The 23,193-nt window shown below is 39.8% G+C and overlaps 1 protein-coding gene and 1 pseudogene across 2 annotated transcripts; both read right to left on the bottom strand.

The window, feature by feature from the left end:
* Positions 1 to 6,651: 6,651 nt before the first annotated feature.
* On the bottom strand, positions 6,652 to 6,748 carry LOC121483673 (annotated as a pseudogene).
* Positions 6,749 to 14,766: 8,018 nt separating this feature from the next.
* SERPINA7 (serpin family A member 7) lies at positions 14,767 to 20,243 on the bottom strand. Of its 2 annotated transcripts, XM_041740349.1 has the most exons (6): positions 20,189 to 20,243; positions 18,553 to 18,599; positions 17,797 to 18,432; positions 16,468 to 16,741; positions 15,581 to 15,728; positions 14,767 to 15,049 (listed from the first exon to the last, which is right to left on the bottom strand). In XM_041740349.1, exons 3-6 carry the CDS (start codon positions 18,413 to 18,415, stop codon positions 14,846 to 14,848), a joined length of 1,245 nt encoding a protein of 414 aa, XP_041596283.1. In that variant the 5' UTR covers positions 18,416 to 18,432; positions 18,553 to 18,599; positions 20,189 to 20,243; the 3' UTR covers positions 14,767 to 14,845. The 2 variants fall into 2 exon arrangements, with proteins under 2 accessions (XP_041596283.1, XP_041596282.1); XM_041740348.1 differs by lacking the exon at positions 18,553 to 18,599 and having other exon boundaries at positions 20,189 to 20,216.
* Between the last annotated feature and the right edge of the window lie 2,950 nt (positions 20,244 to 23,193).

Here is a 23,193-nt window from a genome sequence, read left to right on the forward strand (position 1 = left end):
TAAATCATGTTCCTTTCAAAATTCATATATTTAAGGCTTAATATCCAACAAAATTATATTTGGAGAGAGGGTTCTTAGAAAGTAGCTAAGGTAAAATGAAGTAATAGGGCTGGAGTCTTAGTCTAATAGAACAGATGGAAGGAGGAGGAGGAGGAAGAAAAAGAAGAGAGAAAAATTTATGTGCATGCATCAAAGGAAGACCATGCTAGAACACAGTATGAAGGCATCTGTCAAGAAAAGAAGTCAAAAAGGGGTGCCTGGGTGACTCAGTCAGTTGAGCACCCAACTCTTAATTTTGGCTTGGGTCATGATTTCAGGGTTATGTGATCGAGCCCCACATCAGGCTCTGTGCTCAGCACAGTCTACATGTCCCTCTCCCTCTACTCCTTCTCCTGCTTCTCCTCTGTCTCCCTCTTTCTCGCCAATAAATAAATAAATAAATAAATAAATAAATAAATAAAAAAGAAAAGTAGTCAAAGAGAGAATACTCAACAGACACCAACCTTGCTGCATGTTGATCTGAGACTTTATATGGTTATGGCACCTGAGAAGACTAAGACTTTCTATTGCTTTGTCTTTAATCTCAAACCAGATAATTCTTGTAATAATATCCTTTCTTGACACATCTTGTTAAGCACAGCAAATAACAACCAATGCACATTATCAACATTCTATTATCCAATCTCTCCTTCTAGAGCTTCAGGCTTAGTAGGTCTTTGTCCTGACTTCCAAGTGATCATGGCTGATACATTCACACAATGTTTGCCACTATTCTTGGGTTTCCAAATCTCCAGTTGCCAGTTTCAATTTCCTTGCTACATACAATTTGACTGCTAAACCAGAGTCACATATATATTTTTATTATGGGTTAATCCCAGTTCCAAATTCCAATCTCTATATACTCCAGTATAATGTTAGCGACTGTTACAAATTATCCCAACATTTCTGTGACTTTAAACAATAAAAGTTTATTTTTCACCAATGTAAGAGTGAAATTGGCAGAAGGCAACTTTCCTTCACATGGTGACTCAAAGAAAACAGAGTATTTTTTCTTAGTGCAAGCTGCTGGGATCTGAGAGAGCTCTCTTTAAAAAAGTAAAGTAGGTAGACAGTCTCTCCCTCTTGCCTTTGGAGGGATCCTTCTCTCACCTTTCTTTCTCCTTTTGGCCCTTCAACAACCTAACCCTAGTATTTCTCAGACAATTGAAGATATCTGGCCAGGGCAGCTCCCCGGTGTGGTCTGAAGGTCTGAGAGTGAACAGGTTAAACTGTCTGTACCTGTGAAGGTGAAGGACTCTTTTTCCTTTGTTCTCTCATGGTATTCCCATGAGGCCTCCATTCCCAACATGTGGCACAGCAGGCAGCAGCAACTCATTCAGGGTAAATCCACACACATTATGGACTCCGTTGGAACCCTTATCTGACACTGGCTAACTCATAGCTGCCTTACTTCTCTCAGCTCCCTTCCCTTTATTCCTTTGTCCCCACAGATCCAGCCAGCACCTTGTTCTGTGGCTAAACACACTCCTGCATCTGAGAGACAACATGAGGTAAACTTCGGAGAATTTGCTACAAAACTCATATGGACAATCTTCGTGCCTGTTGTTCTAATGGCCATTGAAAAGGATCATGAGGGACATTAGAATTATAAACCAGAAATACCCATCTGATTCCCACTGCCTGTCCCCACTCCATCTGAGGATGCTTCAAGCCTGACCTCTAAAAATCTCACTGACAGCACTCAAGACTCAGACACTGAGTTTGTAGTTTGCTCCATTAACTTATATTTTTTCTTTTGTTTCCATAAAGATGCCTCTTATTAATTACCTGATTGCTTACTAAACAACTCAAAGCGTATGATGGATAACACCGCCTGCTACATAATTAAGTCCTTAAATGACTCTCAAAATGTCATTCCATTATTTAACACTGAAATAACTCAAATGCATAAGGCAGTCTTACAAAATAGAACGGCATTAGATATTTTAACTGCTGCACAGGTGGAACTTGTGCTATAATAAAGACAGAATGCTGTGCATGCAATCCAGATTACCAGAAAAATATTTCTGGGTTTCTAGCTGACATGAAACCCACTCAAATTGGTGCTCTAAAAGACCCCTCCTTTCTTTTACTGACTGGTCAAACCCCTGGACAGGAGGAGGAATTTTGTCAACTATCAAAGGACTCTTATTTGGCCTTTTTTTCCTTCTTGTTATTCTAATCATGTTTTGCTGTTTTTTCCCCATGCCTCCCCAACTAATGCAGAGACTCCTTCACTGCCATAACTTCAAGCCAACAGAGGATCCTCTCTGCTCAAGGAGACTCCCATATGTTATCAACTATAGACACAGCTGTGTTGGCTTTCTGTAACAGCTATTAAATTCCCAACTGTACAATGTTGACCCATAGGTAGGGACATCTCTACACCCCTATCAGCATGAAGCAGGTACTGAAGATGAGACCTCTGTCCAAATGGCAAAAATTTGTCATTGTCAATCTGTCAGGGCAGAATGTAGATGCTGCTTTTAGGCAACCAACTTGAACAACAGAAACCTGAGTAAGCTAGAAGGGCCCACAGTGACCCCTTACCCCCTGGCTGAATATATACCAACCCATTAGGTGGCCTACCTCAAAGTATCCATAAACCTTAGCTGATCAATGGATTACTTACATCCAGACATAAATACCAAAAGAGGAAAATTCCATATGTCCCCATACGTCCTTTCCTTTCTCCTTAACTACAGCCCTCCACCACTGCCTTGTGGCAGACAGTCTCTCCCTTTCTGTCCAGCCTGCTGTTCCCTTGTGATAATAATAAACTTCTATCTCCTTTGTTGAGAGAGAGAGAGAGAGAAAGTAGAGAAGGAATACTGGCTCTATAACCTCCATGGTTCAGAAGTGACACACATCACTGACCTATTTGTCAGGGCCTAGGGTTCATGATACTTTTAGGGGGCTCATTAAAAAAGCACTTAATTTCTTTTAAAATCAGAAGATAAAATAAATATAATAATAATTAGCATGCAAAAATGAATTAAACCTGGATTATATTTATACATATACCAATGCATTCATAAAATATATATTTTTTATGGAGTAAATGGCCCAGGACATTTAAAGCAACAAGGGCCTTTACAAAATACAACGTGGTCCTGGTGACGTTTTATTCATATTTCATTGGTGAAAATTGTATTAGTTTCCTATGGCTGCTGCAAAAAATTGCCACAAATTTAGTGGCTTAAAACAACAGAAATTAATTTGCTTACAGCTCTGGAGGCCAGAAAACCAAAATAATTTTACTGATTCAAAACCAAGTGTCAGAGAGTGGTTTAGTTTCATTCTTCTGCATGTGGATGTCCAATTTTCCCAGAACCATTTATTGAAGAGACTGGCTTTCTCCAGTGGATAGTCTTTCCTCCTTTATCGAATATTAGTTGACCATAAAGTTCAGGGTCAACTTCTGGGTTCTCTATTCTGTTCCATCGATCTATGTGTCTGTTTTTGTGCCAGTACCACACTGTCTTGATGACCACAGCTTTGTTTTTTTTTTTTTTAAATTTTTATTTATTTATGATAGTCACAGAGAGATAGAGAGAGAGGCAGAGACACAGGCAGAGGGAGAAGCAGGCTCCATGCACCGGGAGCCCGACGTGGGATTCGATCCCGGGTCTCCAGGATCGCGCCCTGGGCCAAAGGCAGGCGCTAAACCGCTGCGCCACCCAGGGATCCCATGACCACAGCTTTGTAGTACAACCTGAAATCTGGCATTGTGATGCCCCCAGCTATGGTTTTCTTTTTTAAAATTCCCCTGGCTATTCGGGGTCTTTTCTGATTCCACACAAATCTTAAAATAATCTGTTCTAACTCTCTGAAGAAAGTCCATGGTATTTTGATAGGGATTGCATTAAACGTGTAAATTGCCCTGGGTAACATTGACATTTTCACAATATTAATTCTGCCAATCCATGAGCATGGAATATTTTTCCATCTCTTTGTGTCTTCAATTTCTTTCAGAAGTGTTCTATAGTTTTTAGGGTATAGATCCTTGACCTCTTTGGTTAGGTTTATTCCTAGGTAATTTATGCTTTTGGGTGCAATTTTAAATGGGATTGACTCCTTAATTTCTCTTTCTTCAGTCTCATTGTTAGTGTATAGAAATGCCACTAAGTTCTGGGCATTGATTTTGTATCCTGCCAAGCTACCAAATTGCTGTATGAGTTCACCATACACAAAGATAAACTCAAAATGGGTGAAAGATCTAAATGTGAGACAAGATTCCTTCAAAATAAAAAAAAAAAAAGATTCCATCAAAATCCTAGAGGAGAACAGAGGCAACACCGTTTTTGAACTTGGCCACAGTAACTTCTTACAAGATACATCCACAAAGGCAAAAGAAACAAAAGCAAAAATGAACTATTGAGACTTCATCAAGATAAGAAGCTTTTGCACAGCAAAGGATACAGTCAACAAAACTAAAAGACAACCTACAGAATGGGAGAGGATATTTGCAAATGACATATCAGATAAAGGGCTAGTTTCCAAGTTCTGTAAAGAACTTATTAAACTCAACACCAAAGAAACAAAGAATCCAATCATGAAATTGGCAAAAGATATGAACAGAAATGTCACAGAGGAAGACATGGACATGGCCAACATGCACATGAGAAAATGCTCTGCATCACTTGTCATCAGGGAAATATAAATCAAAACCACACTGAGATACCACCTCACACCCGTGAGAATGGGGAAAATTAACAAGGCAGGAAACAACAAATGTTGGAGAGGATGCGGAGAAAAGGGAACCCTCTTACACTGTTGGTGGGAATGTGAACTGGTGAAGCCACTCTGGAAAACTGTGTGGAGGTTCCTCAAAGAGTTCAAAATAGACCTGCCCTCCCACCCAGCAATTTCACTGTTGGGGATTTACCCCAAAGATACAGATGCAATGAAACGTCGGGACACCTGCACCCCAATGTTTATAGCAGCAATGTCCACAATAGCCAAACTGTGGAAGGAGCCTCGGTGCCGTCGAAAGATGAATGGCTAAAGAAGATGTGGTTTATGTATACAATGGAATATTACTCAGTCATTAGAAACGACAAATACCCACCATTTGCTTCAAGGTCGATGGAACTGGAGGGTATTATGCTAAGTGAAATAAGTCAATCAGAAAAGGACGAACATTATATGTTCTCATTCATTTGGGGAATATAAATAATAGTGAAAGGGAATAGAAGGGAAGGGAGAAGAAATGGGTAGGAAATATCAGAAAGGGAGACAGAACATAAAGACTCCTCACTCTGGGAACCGAACTAGGGGTGGTGGAAGGGAGGGAGGGTGGGGGGTAGGGGTGAATGGGTGACGGGAACTGAGGGGGGCACTTGATGGGATGAGCACTGGGTGTTATTCTGTATGTTGGTAAATTGAACACCAATAAAAAATATATTTATTATTAAAAAAATAAAATAAAATCAATTTTCCTGGGGAAAAAAAAGCATCAGCAGGGCTGTGCTTTATCCACAGGATGTAGGAGAGAATCTATTTTCTTGCCTTTTCCAGTTTTTAGGACTGTTATTCCCTGCATTCTTTGGCTCATAGCCCCTTCCTCCATCTTCAAAGCCAGCAACATATTATCTTCAAATTTCTCCTTGCTTCCATTATCACATCACCTTCTCTTGTGGTCAAATCTCCCTCTGTGTCTCTTAAAGGGACACTTGTGATTACATTTAGAGCCCATTTGGATAATCCAGGATAAACTCCCCATCATAAGCTTCTTAACTTTTTCACATCAGCAAAGTCCCTTTTGCCATGCAAAATTAATATTTATAGGTTCTATAGATTAGGATGTAGATAAATTTCAGGGCCATTATTCAGTCTACCACAGAAACTAATCACATTTCTCCATTTAGCTGCAAAAGATTGGGTGAAATATGTAGCCCCTCACTGGGTTGTCACTTGCCTAAAATAACCCTTCACTGTGGAAGTGAAAACAGGAGAGCTAGCTGACTCAGTCACACTCTTGCATAGGGTTATCACAAAAATTAATTTAGCTAATATATAAAAAATGCCTGTGTAATAATATATGTAAATAATCAACCCTTGCATATAGTAAACCCTTGATAAAGTGTATCATTTATTATGCTGTTCACTCCTGTTGTTCATTTATACTACTCCTCTTTCACTACCACTTACCCACTCTCTCCTTTACTGATTTGTTCTTGACTCTTTGAAGTCAAGATTAATCTTGGGAAATATTTTCAAAAACTCATGTTTCACCCAAATCGGGTAGTACTGCATTAGAATGGTATAGTACTTTCTCAGACTACTTAAATAACCCTGCTTGTTGAGGAATTTGGAACTATTTTCTAAAGACCAGATTCCAAACATTGTAAGAGTACCACAAAAAGCCAAGTTAAATTGGCTCCCCTAAATAAGGGGTTACTTACTCAATTCTTAAACTTAGGATATTTTTTCACACCAAGGACCTTTGCCCCAAAGGCCAGAAAAGCCTTTGTGTCCTTTCTTTGGAGGCCTTGGTCTTCATGATCCAAGTCCTAATCATCAACTCCAAAGTTGCTTTCACTCTATTGTCCCAGAAGGCCATGCATTCTTCACACAAATACCCTCTTGGTGGTTGTCCTTTTAAAAAAAAAAAATATGGAGCACTTCTTGAATTTGCGTGTCAGTCTTGCACAGAGGCCATGCTAATCTTCTCTGTATCATTAGTGGCTGTTCTAATAACTCAGTTTCTCTATGGCATATGTACACATTAGTATTGACTGTGACCTATAATGCAAGCATCCTCGGGTCAGGTCTATTATTCTGGAAAGTCCTTCATTTTTGTCTAAGTACCCTGTCCTTTCATCCATAAATCTCAGGCATGGCTTCCACTAAGGTACATCAGAGACTCCCTTAAGCTTGGTTCTCCAGAACAGACTATTTCCCCCATATTCCAGGAGATACCAGACTGAGTATATAAATTATTTTTCTGTACTGTCCTCTCTGGGTAACAGAGCTTAGCAGATACACCAGCCTTTGAAAAGGAACCCACACCCTACTCTTACCCTTCTTTTTCTACCTGTTTTGACTGAGCCCCAGGTAGAAAGGATAAAAGAAACTCCATAAAAATTATAGGGACTTTGTCTCAATTCTCATCATGGAAATCTGAGAGCTGGGTGGATAAGCCAAACATCATGATTCTGTTGCAGGAGAACAATAATGGCTGAGAAATGTTATGATGCACATGCGTGAGGACAACCTCATAAAAACCCTGGTAGCCTTGTATATTGTGAAGAGAATGGCTTTCATGTCTCTGGGGGAGGGGGTACACCTAAAAGGTTGAAGGAGGAGCAAGAGGTCAAAAGAGAATTTGAAATTGACAACAAGACAATGCGTAAAGGAATCCCTGTAAACCGAAGGTCATGGCAGGACAGGAAACAACTCAACAGATGTCTATAGGGATAGACAGGAGCCAGTGTGTAAGGAGAACATCAGCAGAAGCTAATATGGACAGACACTAACCACTTCATACAAGAAGTCTCTCCCCTGTTATTCAAGGAAATACATGACTAAGCCCCCCTTCTTCTATGTTAGTTAAGTAATTGTGGGCGTTGGGAAGGAGAGAAAAGGTGGTAGAAAGCCGTGGGTTTAGCTATGTGTTCACCAAAAGAGAGAGAGAGAGAGAGAGAGAGAGAGGAAAAGTTTATACATGACTGAACTTGCCCTATTGTGACCAGATACATTTCTGTGCTATATAAAAACAGAGTGGTCAAGTGCAAAGTTCAGTAACCTTATCAGAAAATAAAGCAACATTTTTAACTTCTATAAGCTACTTCAGGGAATATCCTCTATCAGGGTTCTCAAGAGAAAGAGAACCCCTATTTATATAAATATTATAAATATAATAATATGAGATTTATTTATTGATTGATTTTTGGGTATTGGCTCACATGATTTTAGAAATTGACAAGTCTGAAATCTATAAGGAAGGCTGGCAGAATGGAAAGCCAAAGAGTTGATATTGTAGTCTCATGTTCAGAGGCAGTTTGAGGGCAGTTTATTCTTCCTGTCCCCACAATTCTGATCTCTGTAGAATTGCAGTTCATAATCACCAAAGGGCAAACACTTCTGCCACAAAACTCAGCAAAAATCATATTGAACTGTAAGTTATAAATTCTTCCTAGACATGCAGGATTCTTTTGTTCAGGGGATAGCCAGAATCACCATCTATTGTCACCGTCCTATAGACACAGGATGGATCCCTGCCCCAAATTGGGTTCAGAAGTCAAATGGTGATGCCACACAGACACACCAAGAGTGTTCATACTTATATAATGAGGCTTTTTCAAGAAAGCAGGACAAGCTACCTGAGCTAGTCCAAAAATGGCTTCAGAAATCAGGGAAAGGAAACTGGCTTGGAGTTTTTATGGTGATTAGGGGATGAGAATTCCTTTGTGCAGGTAGAGGCTTGCATGGTTTGAACCTCCCATTGGCACCAAAGAAAGGAGCACCTTGACTTTCTTATAAGCTTTCCCAGATGTGGAGTACAAGGGGAAAAAATGGAGGTGATATTTAGAAGATGTCAGCAGTCAAATATCAAAAAATGGTGTCAGACTCTATTATGCCATTTGCATGGGGTAATTAACTTTGGTCATCAGGAGGAAGAAATGTTGTTAGATCATGGGAGCAAGTTGAATATGCTTGGCTCCCAAGCAATCCACATGGGTACCTCTTGGTACTCTTCTGCCCAATTTTGGTGGGAAATGGACACGTGCAATAACTTTGGCCAGAGAAGAGCATGGCAACCAGCCCTTATCAGGGCTCTGACAGTTGCAGTCCACACAGACCAGGTGAGAGGAAAAGGAATCTAGAATGGATAGTGGAGAACCCTGGAGGATCTTCTTTCTGGACTTAAATGAAGAAGCAGATTTTAGCAGCATAAAGAGTGGACATTATTGACATGGTATATCTCATGAATAAATAAATAAAAGCTTAAAACAAAGAAAGGACTTGTTCCAGAATCTAGGGTTCTTATTAGTAGAAAGTCCTCATCTTTTAGCCCCTTCAAGACAGTCTTAGTTGCAGAGAGACATCTGACCCATATCCAATGACTAATTGAGATGGGTATGTAAAGGCCCAACCGTTACATGTATCCAAAAGATACTTTCCAATAAACATTCTGTACAATAAAATCTGTTTCAAAGTGCTTCCTGGAGAGTATAACCTGAAAAATCCCCACTAGTGATATCAATTTCTGTATTACATGGAATAAGGCTAGTGTTATGTTCTGAATGCTTGTGCCCCCTCCCAATTGATATGTTGAAGCCCTTAAAGCCAGTGTGGCTATATTTGGAATGAGGAAATAATCAAGGTTAGACAAGGTCATAAGAGTGAGGCTCAAATCTGATAAGATACACATCTTTGCAAAAAGAGACACCTGAGAGCTCACTCTCTCTTTCTCTCTACACACACACACACGTGCACACACACACACACACACACACACACGGGAGGAAAGGCTATATGAGGACATAGCATGGAGGCTGCAACCAGGAAGAGAAATCTCACTAGAAATGAAATTTTCCAGTGCCTCAATCATAGACTTCTAGACTGAGACTGTTGAGAAAATAAATTTCTCTTGTTTAAGCCAATCAGCTTGTGGCATTTTGTTATGGCAGCCTGATTAGACTAATAGCCAGGCTCATTTAATAAATAGACTCAGCAATAAATTATATTCTTGAAGAAGATAGAAGTTTACTTCTCTTCACCTAATCATCCGGAATAAGCATCTTAGGTCAATGGGCAGCTCTCCTTCATGATGGTATTTAGATATCAAGGTCTCTTCCATCTCATTTTTCTGTCAAGGCAGAGATTTTAACCTAGAGTCCATAGAACTTTCAAGGAAGTCTAAGGATCTATAAATCCTTAGGGGATTTACAAGTTTGTTTATGAAAAACTTCCTCTTTAATTTTTTCCACTTCCAACTGTAATCTAATATTTTATTTATTTATGAATGTGGGCCACAAACCAAAGTAGTGGCAGCTATACCTGTAATCTTGTCACATGTAAAATTCATATAATTTCAAAGTATATTATTAGTGTTGCAGATATCTTGAAATACTACTTTGGAAGTAATGTATTTACTAAAACGGTCACAAAATCTTATTAGTTAATATGTTTTAAAAACACATATCAGTAATATTAATTGGATTATTTTTATAATTACATTTTAATATTACTGATGGCCATGGCCTTTGTAATCCTAAATTATTTTGGCATTTAAAATATTATCCTAAAAAGAAGCACATATATTACACCATACTGCCATAGAGCTCTTCGTCTGCTTGGATCATAAGTAAGTCCGCAATCCAGATCAAAGGACATGGAAAGAAAGGAGGTACCCAGTTGGGTAATGTCTTGGTCAGGATATGTCACACGTCACTTACACTCATGTTCCATCAATTAGGACTTAGCTTTATGGCTACACGTAACTGCAAAGGTGGCTAGGAAATACAGTATATCAGGAAAGTCATGTGATTCTATCACAATAGAGAATGGTAAATAAAGTTAGTGAATTCCATGTGATCCATAACATCATCTTCCTGTACTTCATTCTTGAATAAATTTTCACCCTTTTGTTTTAAAATTTTATCCATAGATTCTGTTTGTCTGTGTAGATAGATTTGTTTCCTCCTTTCTTTTTTTTAATAAATTAATTTTTTTTGGTGTTCAATTTACCAACATACAGAATAACACCCAGTGCTCCTCCCGTCAAGTGTCCCCCTCAGTGCCTGTCACCCATTCACACCCACCCCCCGCCCTCCTCCCCTTCCACCACCCCTAGTTCGTTTCCCAGAGTTAGGAGTCTTTATGTTCTGTCTCCCTTCCTGATATTTCCCACACATTTCTTCTCCCTTCTTTATATTCCCTTTCACTATAATTTATATTCCCCAAATGAATGAGGACATACACTGTTTGTCCTTCTCCAATTGACTTACTGCACTCAGCATAATACCCTCCAGTTCCATCCACCTTGAAGCAAATGGTGGGTATTTGTCGTTTCTAATGGCTGAGTAATATTCCATTGTATACATAAACCACATCTTCTTTATCCATTCATCTTTCGATGGACACCGAGGCTCCTTCCACAGTTTGGCTATTGTGGACATTGCTGCTAGAAACATCAGGGTGCAGGTGTCCCGGTGTTTCATTGCATCTGAATCTTTGGGGTAAATCCCCAACAGTGCAATTGCTGGGTCATAGGGCAGGTCTATTTTGAACTCCTTGAGGAACCTCCACACAGTTTTCCAGAGTGGCTGCACCAGTTCACATTCCCACCAACAGTGTAAGAGGGTTCCCTTTTCTCCGCATCCTCTCCAACATTTGTTGTTTCCTGCCTTGTTAATTTTCCCCATTCTCACGGGTGTGAGGTGGTATCTCATTGTGGTTTTGATTTGTATTTCCCTGATGGCAAGTGATGCAGAGCATTTTCTCATGTGCATGTTGGCCATGTCCATGTCTTCCTCTGTGAGATTTCTCTTCATGTCTTTTGCCCATTTCATGATTGGATTGTTTGTTTCTTTGGTGTTGAGTTGAATAAGTTCTTTATAGATTTTGGAAACTAGCGCTTTATCTGACATCTTAAAAGCCATCTATGAAAAGCCCACAGCAAATATCATTCTCAATGGGGAAGCACTGGGAGCCTTTCCCCTAAGATCAGGAACAAGACAGGGATGTCCACTCTCACCACTGCTATTCAACATAGTACTGGAAGTCCTCGCCTCAGCAATCAGACAACAAAAAGACATTAAAGGCATTCAAATTGGCAAACAAAAAGTCAAACTCTCCCTCTTCGCTGATGACATGATACTCTACATAGAAAACCCAAAAGCCTCCACCCCAAGATTGCTAGAACTCATACAGCAATTTGGTAGCGTGGCAGGATGCAAAATCAATGCCCAGAAATCAATGGCATTTCTATATACTAACAATGAGACTGAAGAAAGAGAAATTAAGGAGTCAATCCCATTTACAATTGCACCCAAAAGCATAAGATACCTAGGAATAAACCTAACCAAAGAGGTCAAGGATCTATACCCTAAAAACTATAGAACACTTCTGAAAGAAATTGAGGAAGACACAAGGAGATGGAAAAATATTCCATGCTCATGGATTGGCAGAATTAATATTGTGAAAATCTCAATGTTACCCAGGGCAATTTACACGTTTAATGCAATCCCTATCAAAATACCATGGACTTTCTTCAGAGCGTTAGAACAAATTATTTTAAGATTTGTGTGGAATCAGAAAAGACCGCGAATAGCCAGGGGAATTTTAAAAAAGAAAACCATAGCTGGGGGCATCACAATGCCAGATTTCAGGTTGTACTACAAAGCTGTGGTCATCAAGACAGTGTGGTACTGGCACAAAAACAGACACATAGATCAATGGAACAGAATAGAGAACCCAGAAGTGGACCCTGAACTTTATGGTCAACTAATATTCGATAAAGGAGGAAAGACTATCCATTGGAAGAAAGACAGTCTCTTCAATAGATGGTGTTGGGAAAATTGGACATCCACATGCAGAAGAATGAAACTGGACCACTCTCTTTCACCATACACAAAGATAAACTCAAAATGGATGAGAGATCTAAATGTGAGACAAGATTCCATCAAAATCCTAGAGGAGAACACAGGCAACACTGTTTTTGAACTCAGCCACAGTAACTTCTTGCAAGATACATCTACAAAGGCAAAAGAAACAAAAGCAAAAATGAACTATTGAGACTTCATCAAGATAAGAAGCTTTTGCACAGCAAAGGATACAGTCAACAAAACTAAAAGACAACCTACAGAATGGGAGAAGATATTTGTTTCCTCCTTTCTATCTCATCCTTTATAATCTTTCTTTTTCTTGTCTTGCTTCATTGTCTAAGATCTCCAGAAAAATGATAAATAGAAGCAGTACTATAGATAATTCTTGTCTTGATCCCAATTTAGCAGAAATTCTGCTAAAAACTTTCACTATTAATTGAGATATTTCCTATAGGTATTTTATGGGTAACCCTTATGATGTTAAAGAAGTTATCTTCTATTCCTAGTTTGCTATAAAGAGCTGAGATTTACAAGGTAAATAGTGGTAGCTTTTATTATTGGGCCACAAGAATGAATGACTTGAATGAGGTTTAGTCTCTAATGAGATACATAAATTACTTGAGATATGGTGTCTTGGTAATTCCTGACTTCCCTCTAGAAAAAAATGAGCAACCTCTGGTTAAACACATCTTGGGAGGTTTAGGAAGGGGTTGGTATGGCATTTACTCTATCCTCTGGAAGTAGGGCCAGAGCTAGGTAACATGAATCTGCAAACCAAGAAACCCACACCACAACTTTGGTTCTGATCCAGCTCACTGTCTCATGTTGACCAATAGGAATAACAAATAATATTTACAAGAATTTTTATCAGGCACCTGGCTCTGTAATGAGCACATTACATATGTTGTAGCATGGAATGTTCACAAAATCCTGATGACACGGGTATTATGTGTTTCAATTTTACAAATGAGGAAAATAAGGTGTAGGTTTAAGTATCCTGTCCAAGATTACAAAAGAGTATAAGTATCAGAGCCAGTTGCTGTGTGAATTCAGTGAAACTAAACTCCATGTTAGAAATAAATTTTCTGTACCACAAGTCACTTTCCCTCTCTGAGCTTTCAATTGTTTATACACAAAATCAATTTGTAAACTATACCAAGAGTAAGCAAATCTCCATGCAAATGGGTCTAATAAGAAAACACCAGAATGTGGGCTACATACTTTTCTAAACAGAAATATTTATTTCGGCCTGGAAGCATAATATCTGTGAAAGCACTTATGCATTTGTTATTATTTCCCTGCTCCTGAATAGTTTCACCTTAGGGCAAGAATTTCAGATGCTACATCATTAGCCCTCACCATGCCATTAATGTGTACTGAATTCTACTGGGGCTTTGAGTACATATTGTCTAAGATGAAATCTAGTTTGCTGAATAGGGGTAGGATGGACTACACAGGTAAGGGGAAAAATCTGGAGATAGGGAAATATCAAATTTCAGTAAGAACCAAGACAAAAATACAGACTAACCAAGAGATTTGTATTTGAGCAAGTAAGACAGCGATGCAATATTTGGAAAGGAGTCTTACTAGGATACAGAAGATGAAGGGCTATGATATATGGCATGAATGAATGACTTTCCTTCCCCAGTCCAAGTTTGTAAATTAGCAACAAGGAAACATTTGGTGTGTGTGGGGGAGGTGGGTTTGGAGAGAGAAATTTATCTCTGTCTCTTTTTCTCTTTTGTCCCATACTTGTTAGGTCACAAATGTCAGATCCCTAGCAGTAGTTGTCAGTTACTCAGCTCTGGATTGGAAGCACCTTTCTATAACTGAACAATGGCAGTTCCAGCAAGAATCATTATTAGAATCCTGTTAGAATAATGGAGTATGAATATTTAACCTGAATTTTAACTATTCTCCAGAGGGCAGAAGAGGATGCACTTGCCAACTCAGTAAAATTCCTTGGAGCTAACTAACTTGTGGTGTTATGGGGGACTGGCATTTTGACCAAAAGGAATGCACTGACATGGTATTTTTTGTGCTTTGAGTAATGAGTCATTCATTGACTATCTGAATATTTGGTTATAGGAGACCTCATTCGCACCCAATGCAGTTTTAGATAGGGTCCAGTCTTCATCCCTGCATAAAGGAAAGCATGTCTAAGCCCATGTCGATCACATAAAGCCATACTATTTATTTATTTCTTATTGCAACAAGCACATACAATTAGCCAACAGCCTATTTCCCAATTATACTTCCGTTGGGTTCACAACTTTCCCTAGAAAGAGAATGCTCCTGGTGCTTTTCTCCAAAATCAACAACAGAAAGGATCTATCAAATTGGATGATAGGGTGAAGAAGAGTTATTTCAGGCTGATCCAGGAACCTGACTTCAGGGACAAGTAGAGCTTCAGTTCCCTTTTCACCAATGTGCAGCACAGCCTTGTGAGCAGCCTGCGGAGAGGGAAGGAACAAATAGTACTGATCACAAACAGGAAAAGTCTTTGGAACAGTTTGGAAGTAGGGAAAGAAAAGAAAGGACAGGGCTATCTCTTTATTGCACTGTTGATGGTGCTTTAATATGGAGGCTATTTGGCTAAGTGTAGTTATTGAATCTCTGGTGATTTTAGAGTTAGCTGTCAGGGAACCACTTACTCCATGGCTTTCTGCCTCCAGAAATCACATTTTTATGCTTTTTCCTTACCCTGCCACCTCCTCCAGAGCTCTATCTCACCAGAGTTGATTGTAATACTAAGTTTATCTATCAGAATTGTTTTAGGACATGAAAGTTGAGGATTGAATTAACTGTCACAGTTACTTTTTGGGGGGTAATGAGAATGACTCTAGAGCGAATCTGGCATAAGAGGAGTCATTCTGCCTCTCTGGGTTTCAGAATCCTCATTAATAAAATGAGAGAATTGAATTAATTGACCTTAACGGCTATTCCAACTCATACATTCAAGGAACTCTAATCAACCAACTTACCTTGGAAAATTTAAGACCATTGTTCCCCATGAGTCCACGAAAATTGGCATTATCAGCAAAAGCATACTGAATGCCCATCTTCAGAATGGTGGCTCCAAGGTCATATGTGGCAGAAATGGAAAACTTTGGAACAAATAAGTCAATCCACCTGTAGGGGAAAAGGAGAGGTAACCCATGGCTATCAGCACACCAAGCTCATGATTCTCCTCCTCTGTCGGTCACCATTGTATTATATTGGGCTCTGCTCCTCCCCTAAGTATTGTCAACCATTGATATTTAGATCAATACAAGGTTTCTGAACCTCAGGAGTTATCCTGAAATAAATGAACTATGGTTTGGCCAATGTGGGTGACAGCACTGAAAGCAGGGAGCTGTGTCTCATTTATAGTAAAAAAGAAACACCTCTGGGGTGTTAGCCAAGGTTGGGGAGTCAGCAACATGAATGACAATTGGTAGCACTTGGAAATTTTCATGGTTTTCCATTTAGCACTCCCAGACAATATGGCTATTTATCTACCTCTTAATGTCAAAATCCTACCCACCCCCTAAATTCTAGTTGGCTTCTGGGAAGACATCAATTTGCTCACTGACTGGCTTTGAAGACTTCATTTTCTCTTTCTAGCCCTAACTCTTCACTTGAAAAATCCCTATGATACTATATCCTTTGTAGGTTTGTTGATGTGCTTTGAATGAAATGAAATGATGAAGTATGTAAAGCACCTGGTAAAGGGACTGACACAAAGTATCACCTAGGTATACTTTAGTAGTCATCACACAACTGTTAAGTGGTTCAGGGTAATTCTCCTGCCTCTGGGTTTCTGCTGAACTCTGTTTCGCCTGTAACATTATGCCCACCCTCTACTTCTCACATCATCTAAAGTGTTTACCCCTTTTGCAGTAAGCGGTTCCACTTCTTCAGTGTTTTAGATGACATGGCCCCTTCCACCCACTCAATCTGACCCTCTTTGGGAAGGACAAAGAGTGCCAGAGCATTCTTGCTGTAGTCCATTTGAAGCACTGTGCAGTTCAACTCCGTATCCACCAGGTGATAGTATTGCTCCATCTGGTGCATCATGGGCACTTTCACTGTTGTGGTCTTGTCCACTGAGAAGCTGAAACCCTCTTCTGTCTTGGATGGATCAAAAGGATTTGCCCACTGGGCTTAAAGTACAGAGAGAAAAGAGTTCCTTTTTTAAAACCAGTATTAATGCCAGTATAAATTTTTCCATCAGTCATCTTATCTGGTAATTAAGACCACCACAGAGGTAGGTATCTGCTGTTAACCAGTTTCACAAGTGAGTGAGAACCAGGGAGAGAAAGTGACTTTACATGCTCTTCCAGCTAGCCCATGGCAGAGCCAGGAGTCACACCCAGGACTGTTGGACTCCATGCTCAACTGCTGTTCCATCTATGTTCAAAACCACTATACTTACACTAAACCCATCAGAGCCACAGTTTCTTCTTCCGTATAAAGGTATAAGCACATCCAACACACAGGGTGAAATGAGACAACAGATCTGTTCTGCCGTTTTATCCGTCTACAAGTGTGTGGTTTGTGGCCAAGAATTGTTCACTCCTCCACCAAACATGGCTGACATGTGCTGTAGAACCAGGAGAAATCATTTGGGCACAGCACCTTCAGAAAAGAGTCACATGTTTCTTGTTGTTACAAGCACGAGCTTTAGAATCAGACAAACCTGGGTGGGAATGCCAGCTCTGAAACTTATTAGCTGTGAACATGAGCCCTTGTAAGGAGTAGATGAGACAATGTATGCAAACCACACATGTAGCATGGTGCTAAACACATAGTGGGTGCATTGTACATGATAGAAATATTTATGTAACATGCCCAAGAATGCACAGCAAGTGAGGGTCAGAGTAGAGGTTAAACCCAAGTCTATTTACCTTCCAAGCACAAGCTCGTCCAACCTCACAAAATCTTTTAGAAACCATGATTCTCTAGCTAGATGTGAGCAAGATGTTCATACCATTGTCACTCATTGAAAGTGCCCTCTCCCTGGAAATTCTCTGGATTCATCCACGGAGCTATGTATCCCTCCTGGAAGATTCAAAACTATACACAGCTATGTACAGTAGATCAAGTCACTGTGGTATGAGGGACACCTCATGCCAATGTGAAGAGACTATGAGCTCCCCAGAGAATCCCATCAAATTATGGGAACACTGATCTAGGAATGCATATCTTAGGGCCTTACCTTTAAAGTGAATATAGTTCACCAGGACCATGATGGTGTTTGGTTTGAGGTCTTGGATGAGGCCTACAACTTCCCCTTTGGTTTGCTTCTCCACATGACTGTTGATTAACTGCTGGGCTGCAGAAACATTGGAGAAGTCGGTAGAAAATACCTCAGTTGCATAGAGGCTCTTGACATCATCCAAGAACTGTGCCAGTGGCTTCAGCTGCTTCCCAATGAAGAGGGTATTTCCCATTTGTAATTCTAACTCCTTCTTTGGAATATTCAGTGAACATATCAGGTGCTGGAAGCCCTGCTGGATCTCTGCCATTGGGGTGTCTGTGAGGTTAAACCCCAAGCTTTCCAGGATTTGAATTTGGGTGCTGTAGCAGGCCCCAAAGGAGAGCATGGCCAAAGCTGCAGAAATGCTCACAGGGGAAAAGAAGATGTTCCGATCTGGGGTCTCCACAGTGAATCTCCGGTACAGGTTAAATGCAAAGTCAGCATTGATGGATGACATCTTATAGAAAGTGGCATTTTTTGGGGGGGAATTGCAGGTGATTACTTTGCCTTCAGATCTGATAGATGATGCACAATGAAGCTCAAGTACCAAGAGAGCCAGATAGAGGAATAGTGGCATTTTGGAAGGAAAGTGATCTATAAGAAATGAGATGAGAGAACCATTGGGGGATCTTAGCTGGATGAAAAATCTTAGAAACATAATAATTGTCCATCATGACTAGTAAAACAATAGAAAATATTTAATGGTGTGCTCACCAGAGTCTGTGTGGAGGCTTCTCTCCTCTGAACAACTGAAGATACATCTAATAGGGACAGAGAGTAGGAAAGGTAGCTTGTGGGGGCCATCAATGGCATGGACAGTCTTTCAAATGTAATAACAACATATGAAAACTTTGTGAGGAAATTACATTTATGAAAATTAAATTACTTTTTATTTCAATAAGAAGCAGCTTTTCAGAGAGCAAGGTATCCTTTGATAAAACTATCACTCCCTCTGCTTATGTTAATTTTTGTAGATTAGAATCTTGGGTTTTTTTAATTTAGCATTTTTCTTAAGAGAAAATCTTCAAGAGATGAGATGAGAAAATTATCTTTACATTCCTTTGGATAACATACAAAGGAGAATAATTTTCACAAGATATGTTTGCTTGAGGTGGAAGGTTTATGGAGCCAGGTACAAGATCATGAGCTGAAATTAAAACATTCATGCAACACATAGAAGCCACAGAAGTATCTCCAAACAACAGAAAGATGAAAGTATAACTTTTTGCAGTTTACTTTTTAATATTTTATTTATTATTCATGAGACCAGAGAGAGGCCAAGACATAGGCAGAGGGAGAAGCAGGCTCCCTGAGGGGACCCCCATGCAGGACTTGATTCCAGGACTCCAGGATCACAACCTGAGCCAAAGGCAGATACTTAACCACTGAGCTACCCAGGTGCCCCAACTTTTTGCAGTTTAGATGTCCTTCAGCAGCAGCATTATCTAAAGAGTCATTTCTAAGTTACATGACATCTTAACACTATTATTCTTACACTCAGGTTCTTTTTTTAAATTATATTAGAACAGAAGCCAAAAAATATAGTGTAGTATTCTCTGAGCCTGGAAAGGTAAAGGCATTGGAATAAGGAATTTGGTTGTGGAATCCAGTGACCACGGACATAAGTGATCAAAAGAAAAAGATCCATGGAGTCAGGACAGGAGTTCTCACTCAGTCCTCCAACCTTCCTCTGAGTAGTCTCATCCATTCCTAGGAACTCATCTGCCACCACACAAAACTACATTCTCTAATACAGATGACTATCCTATATTACCAGACATTTTTCCAACTGTCTACTGGTATAGCCACCAGAATGTTCCACACATACCTCAGTTTCGATTTGGATGTTTTAAAGTTTCCAAAAGTAAATATAACATCTCCTTAGCTCTCAGTCCTGCTCCTACATCTTCATTCTATATCACTATCAACTGAGACTCCCACGCCAGAAGCCTGGGTGCCATCCTAGGGGCTTCCTTCATTCTCATTCCCTACATCTATTGAGTCATGATGCGTTCTGAGTAATACATACTAAATGTCTCTGAAAACATCTCCTTTCTCCTGCCACAGCCTAAGCTCATGGCCTGCACTACTTCACTAGCTCCTAGCAAGTCACACTATCTCCAATTTCTTCCACCCCAACCCCCTGCATTTACACCTTTATCCAATCTCTACATGTCATTAGAATCCTCCCTGTGTAAAAATTGCAGAAGCTGGTAAGAGGTCAATTATCAGATGACCACACTTAGACCTTGGCCTCTGGAGCTAGGAATTTGGGGCACACAGTTATCTGGGATTTTGACTTGCTGATAGAGATGTCCAAAATTCCCAAAGAGAGAAAAAGATTACTTACAGCACATGTCCAAGAAGTTACTTGTATCTCTCAGAAAGTAAAATCTTTCCATCTTTATAACATGCCCTGTATTGCAAAAGTAGAGCACTCTTAGTTACTCATTAACCCCAGCATTAACCCTGGGATGATATTTTCAAAGCTTATGCACAAAACCAAGGCCAATAAGAACAAAGTGAAAAATGATAAGGATAGAACTCTGAATGATTGCTTTAGCTGCCAAATCCTTCATCTATAACAAAAGAGAAAGATAATTATCAGAGGTGGAAGGCCCAGATTCATGCTAGGAAATGTGTCTTTTCAGCAGGCAGGATGAGGACCATGGGAAAATGCAGAAGGATAAAGACTGTTTTATGCATCAGGACTAAATAGTGTTGGGACTGGCAATCTTTTGAGGGAAAGTTGCATAAAGGCAGAGGCTGGATAGGCCTCTCTAACAGGTGCTATACAAATTATTTGTGCATTGGCACGGAGGAGATGATGTCAAAGTAGCTTCCAACTCTAGACTTCTGATGCTGCACACATATGTCTGCTCAGGGGAAACCAGTCCTATCCTCTGGTCTCTAAAACCCCCTGTGCCATCTCCTGGGTCACAAGAATAAAAGAGGATGCAGAAGGAGACAAGGAGAGTAGAATGAAAGATTTCACTGTCCAGTCTTAGCTGTGTACTGAGCTGTGTGATACAAAGTAGCAGTGGGAGCAAAAAACACTAGACTCAGTCAGGAGACCTAATTTCCATCCTGTCTCTGCCAGTTTCTAGGTCTGGTGGTAGCAGCAGCAGCAGCAGCAGTAGTAGTAGTAGTAGTAGTAGTAGTAGTAACAACTCTTGTTTATTGAGTATTTACCATACGCAGGGCATGATGTGAAGCATCTTATTCCAGACACTGTTTCAAGACATTAAGGATATGCATACGCTAAGTGAAGGTTGGGCATTAGGAAAATAGAGGCTAATTTGAGAGAAGTCTAGATTACAGTCTATGAGGGGACGTAGAAACCAGGTAAAACAGTTCACATTGAGGTCGTTAAGAAAAAACCACTGGGGGATTTTGGCAAGGCAATGACTAGATAGAGGATGATTTTGCTGTAACATTGTTTCTTCTCAAACATACAGAGTTCCTGTGAAAAGTACCACACTAAAAAACTCCCCACTGAAAAGTCGGATTTCAGAGGTAAATGCTAAATATCAGCCCTGAATCCAAAGGATCTTTCTAATCACCCATCTTAAAAGGAAAGGGCCTACCTCACATAGGGGATGGTCACAGTTTCATGTGTTCCACTCCAAGGCAGTGGAAACATCAAATCTCCAGAGACTGTGGTCAGTCCATGATCACTTCTGGTATAAACACATATATCCTCTCTCAACTATAGCCAGTCACTACAGAAGAAACAGGCAAAAGACTATCCAGAAAGAAAACTTCTAAACCTGTGCCCTCTGGTGGCATAGTCAAACAATGATACAGCTTTTTATCTGATGCATCTGATTCAGCTAAGCTTTGCTGGCAGGTAGTAACTGCAGGATCTGTTTCTGGCACATAAGAAGGGCAGCCCTCTCCTTGCAGACTCACCCATTTTGTGCTCTGGAGTTCTATCCTATCATGTCCTTCCTATGTAGTAATGTAATTTGTGGCAAGTTTCTTAAAGTCCTAGAACCTAGTTTCTTCACTTCTATAGTGAAATGATAATCCCCACATCATGTGGTTATCATATAGATATCAGTAGTATCAAGTGAAATGTAGAGGTGCTGTCCGAAAGCTTCTATATAGTGCCTGGCATATAACCAGGATTCAGCAGCTATTAATTCTCTTCTCTTTCATCTACTGGTCTTGATTCTCTCCCCCTACCTAAAGTCTCCACAGGCCCTGTATTCCACTTCCTCCATTCCTAACTGCTGTTTCGTTCTACTTTCTGGAAATACATTCTCACTAAGATGAAGTGATTGACTATGAATGTATAAGATCTTTTTTGAAACTTATATTTAAAACAATAATTTAATCTTGTGTAAAGCTGCTGAGGCTAGCACATTGAATATAGAATCTCTAGGAAGTGTAACCATATCAATAAATTCAATCAGTTCTAAAATTAAGTTTCTCCCTCTTTGGATGAACACCATAACAATCCATTTTCACACAACTTGCACAGAATTTTACTTTGGAAATTTCACAATTCAAAATTCTACAGTTTCAGAGTTGTTTTTTAAGAGAGAATGTGTACACATGCAAGGTGGAGGAGAGTGGCAGAGGGATAGGGAGAAAGAGAATCCCAAGGAGGCTCCATGTCCAGTGCAGAGCCCAAGGTGAGGCTTGATCCGACAACTGTGAGATCATGACTTAAGTTGAAATCAAGAGTCAGATACTCAGCCTACTGAGCCACCCAGGTGCCTCTAGTTTCACAAATCTTTTAATGCATAAACATTTTTCTCCTACTTTTGAGTTGATATTTGATACTATATCCTAGTTTTGGGGTAAATGATGGTGTCTTAGTCTAGTTGTAAGTCTGGAGACATTAATGAGTGTGGGGTGGTGGCAGTAGAAAAATGGGCTCCTTCTCATAATTGAAATTTTATGAAGAAAGTACTGTGTATTTACACAAAAGGGAGCCACATTGAACAAAGAGAAGGAATGTTTCTGTAGTCAAGGGGAGCTGAATGGGTATTTTGAGCCTGAGGTATTTTTTAGTTATCTCAATTTACCTATTCTTAAGTTCTTATTATTTTTATTTCAGTGACTAACTGACAAATATGACGTGTCAATGCTGGGAACTAAATATTATTCTTAATTTAATAATTCACAAGATCAAGTGCTAATTTAGCATTCTAGCTCCATTAGGTAAGAAATTCTAGGTTGGCAGAGTACGAGAATCCTAAATTCACCTCATCCTATGGATACACAAAGATAACAGACACATCAGTGCAAGTCAGAAAACAACACAAAGACTTTCCACAGTTAATCCTAAAGAAGAGACCACATTGAAAAGAGTAGGAGGGGCAGAGACATGGTTAGCAACAAGCC

This window comes from Vulpes lagopus, chromosome X (assembly GCF_018345385.1).
Source record: "Vulpes lagopus strain Blue_001 chromosome X, ASM1834538v1, whole genome shotgun sequence".
Lineage (NCBI taxonomy): Eukaryota > Metazoa > Chordata > Mammalia > Carnivora > Canidae > Vulpes > Vulpes lagopus.

Excerpts from the sequence above, each read along its gene's own strand:
- SERPINA7 (XM_041740348.1), bottom strand. Across the intron at positions 16,742-17,796 it reads GAACTATATTCACTTTAAAG|CCCAGTGGGCAAATCCTTTT; the intron begins GTAAGGCCCTAA and ends CTGTACTTTAAG. Across the intron at positions 15,050-15,580 it reads ATGGTCTTAAATTTTCCAAG|GCTGCTCACAAGGCTGTGCT; the intron begins GTAAGTTGGTTG and ends CCCTCTCCGCAG.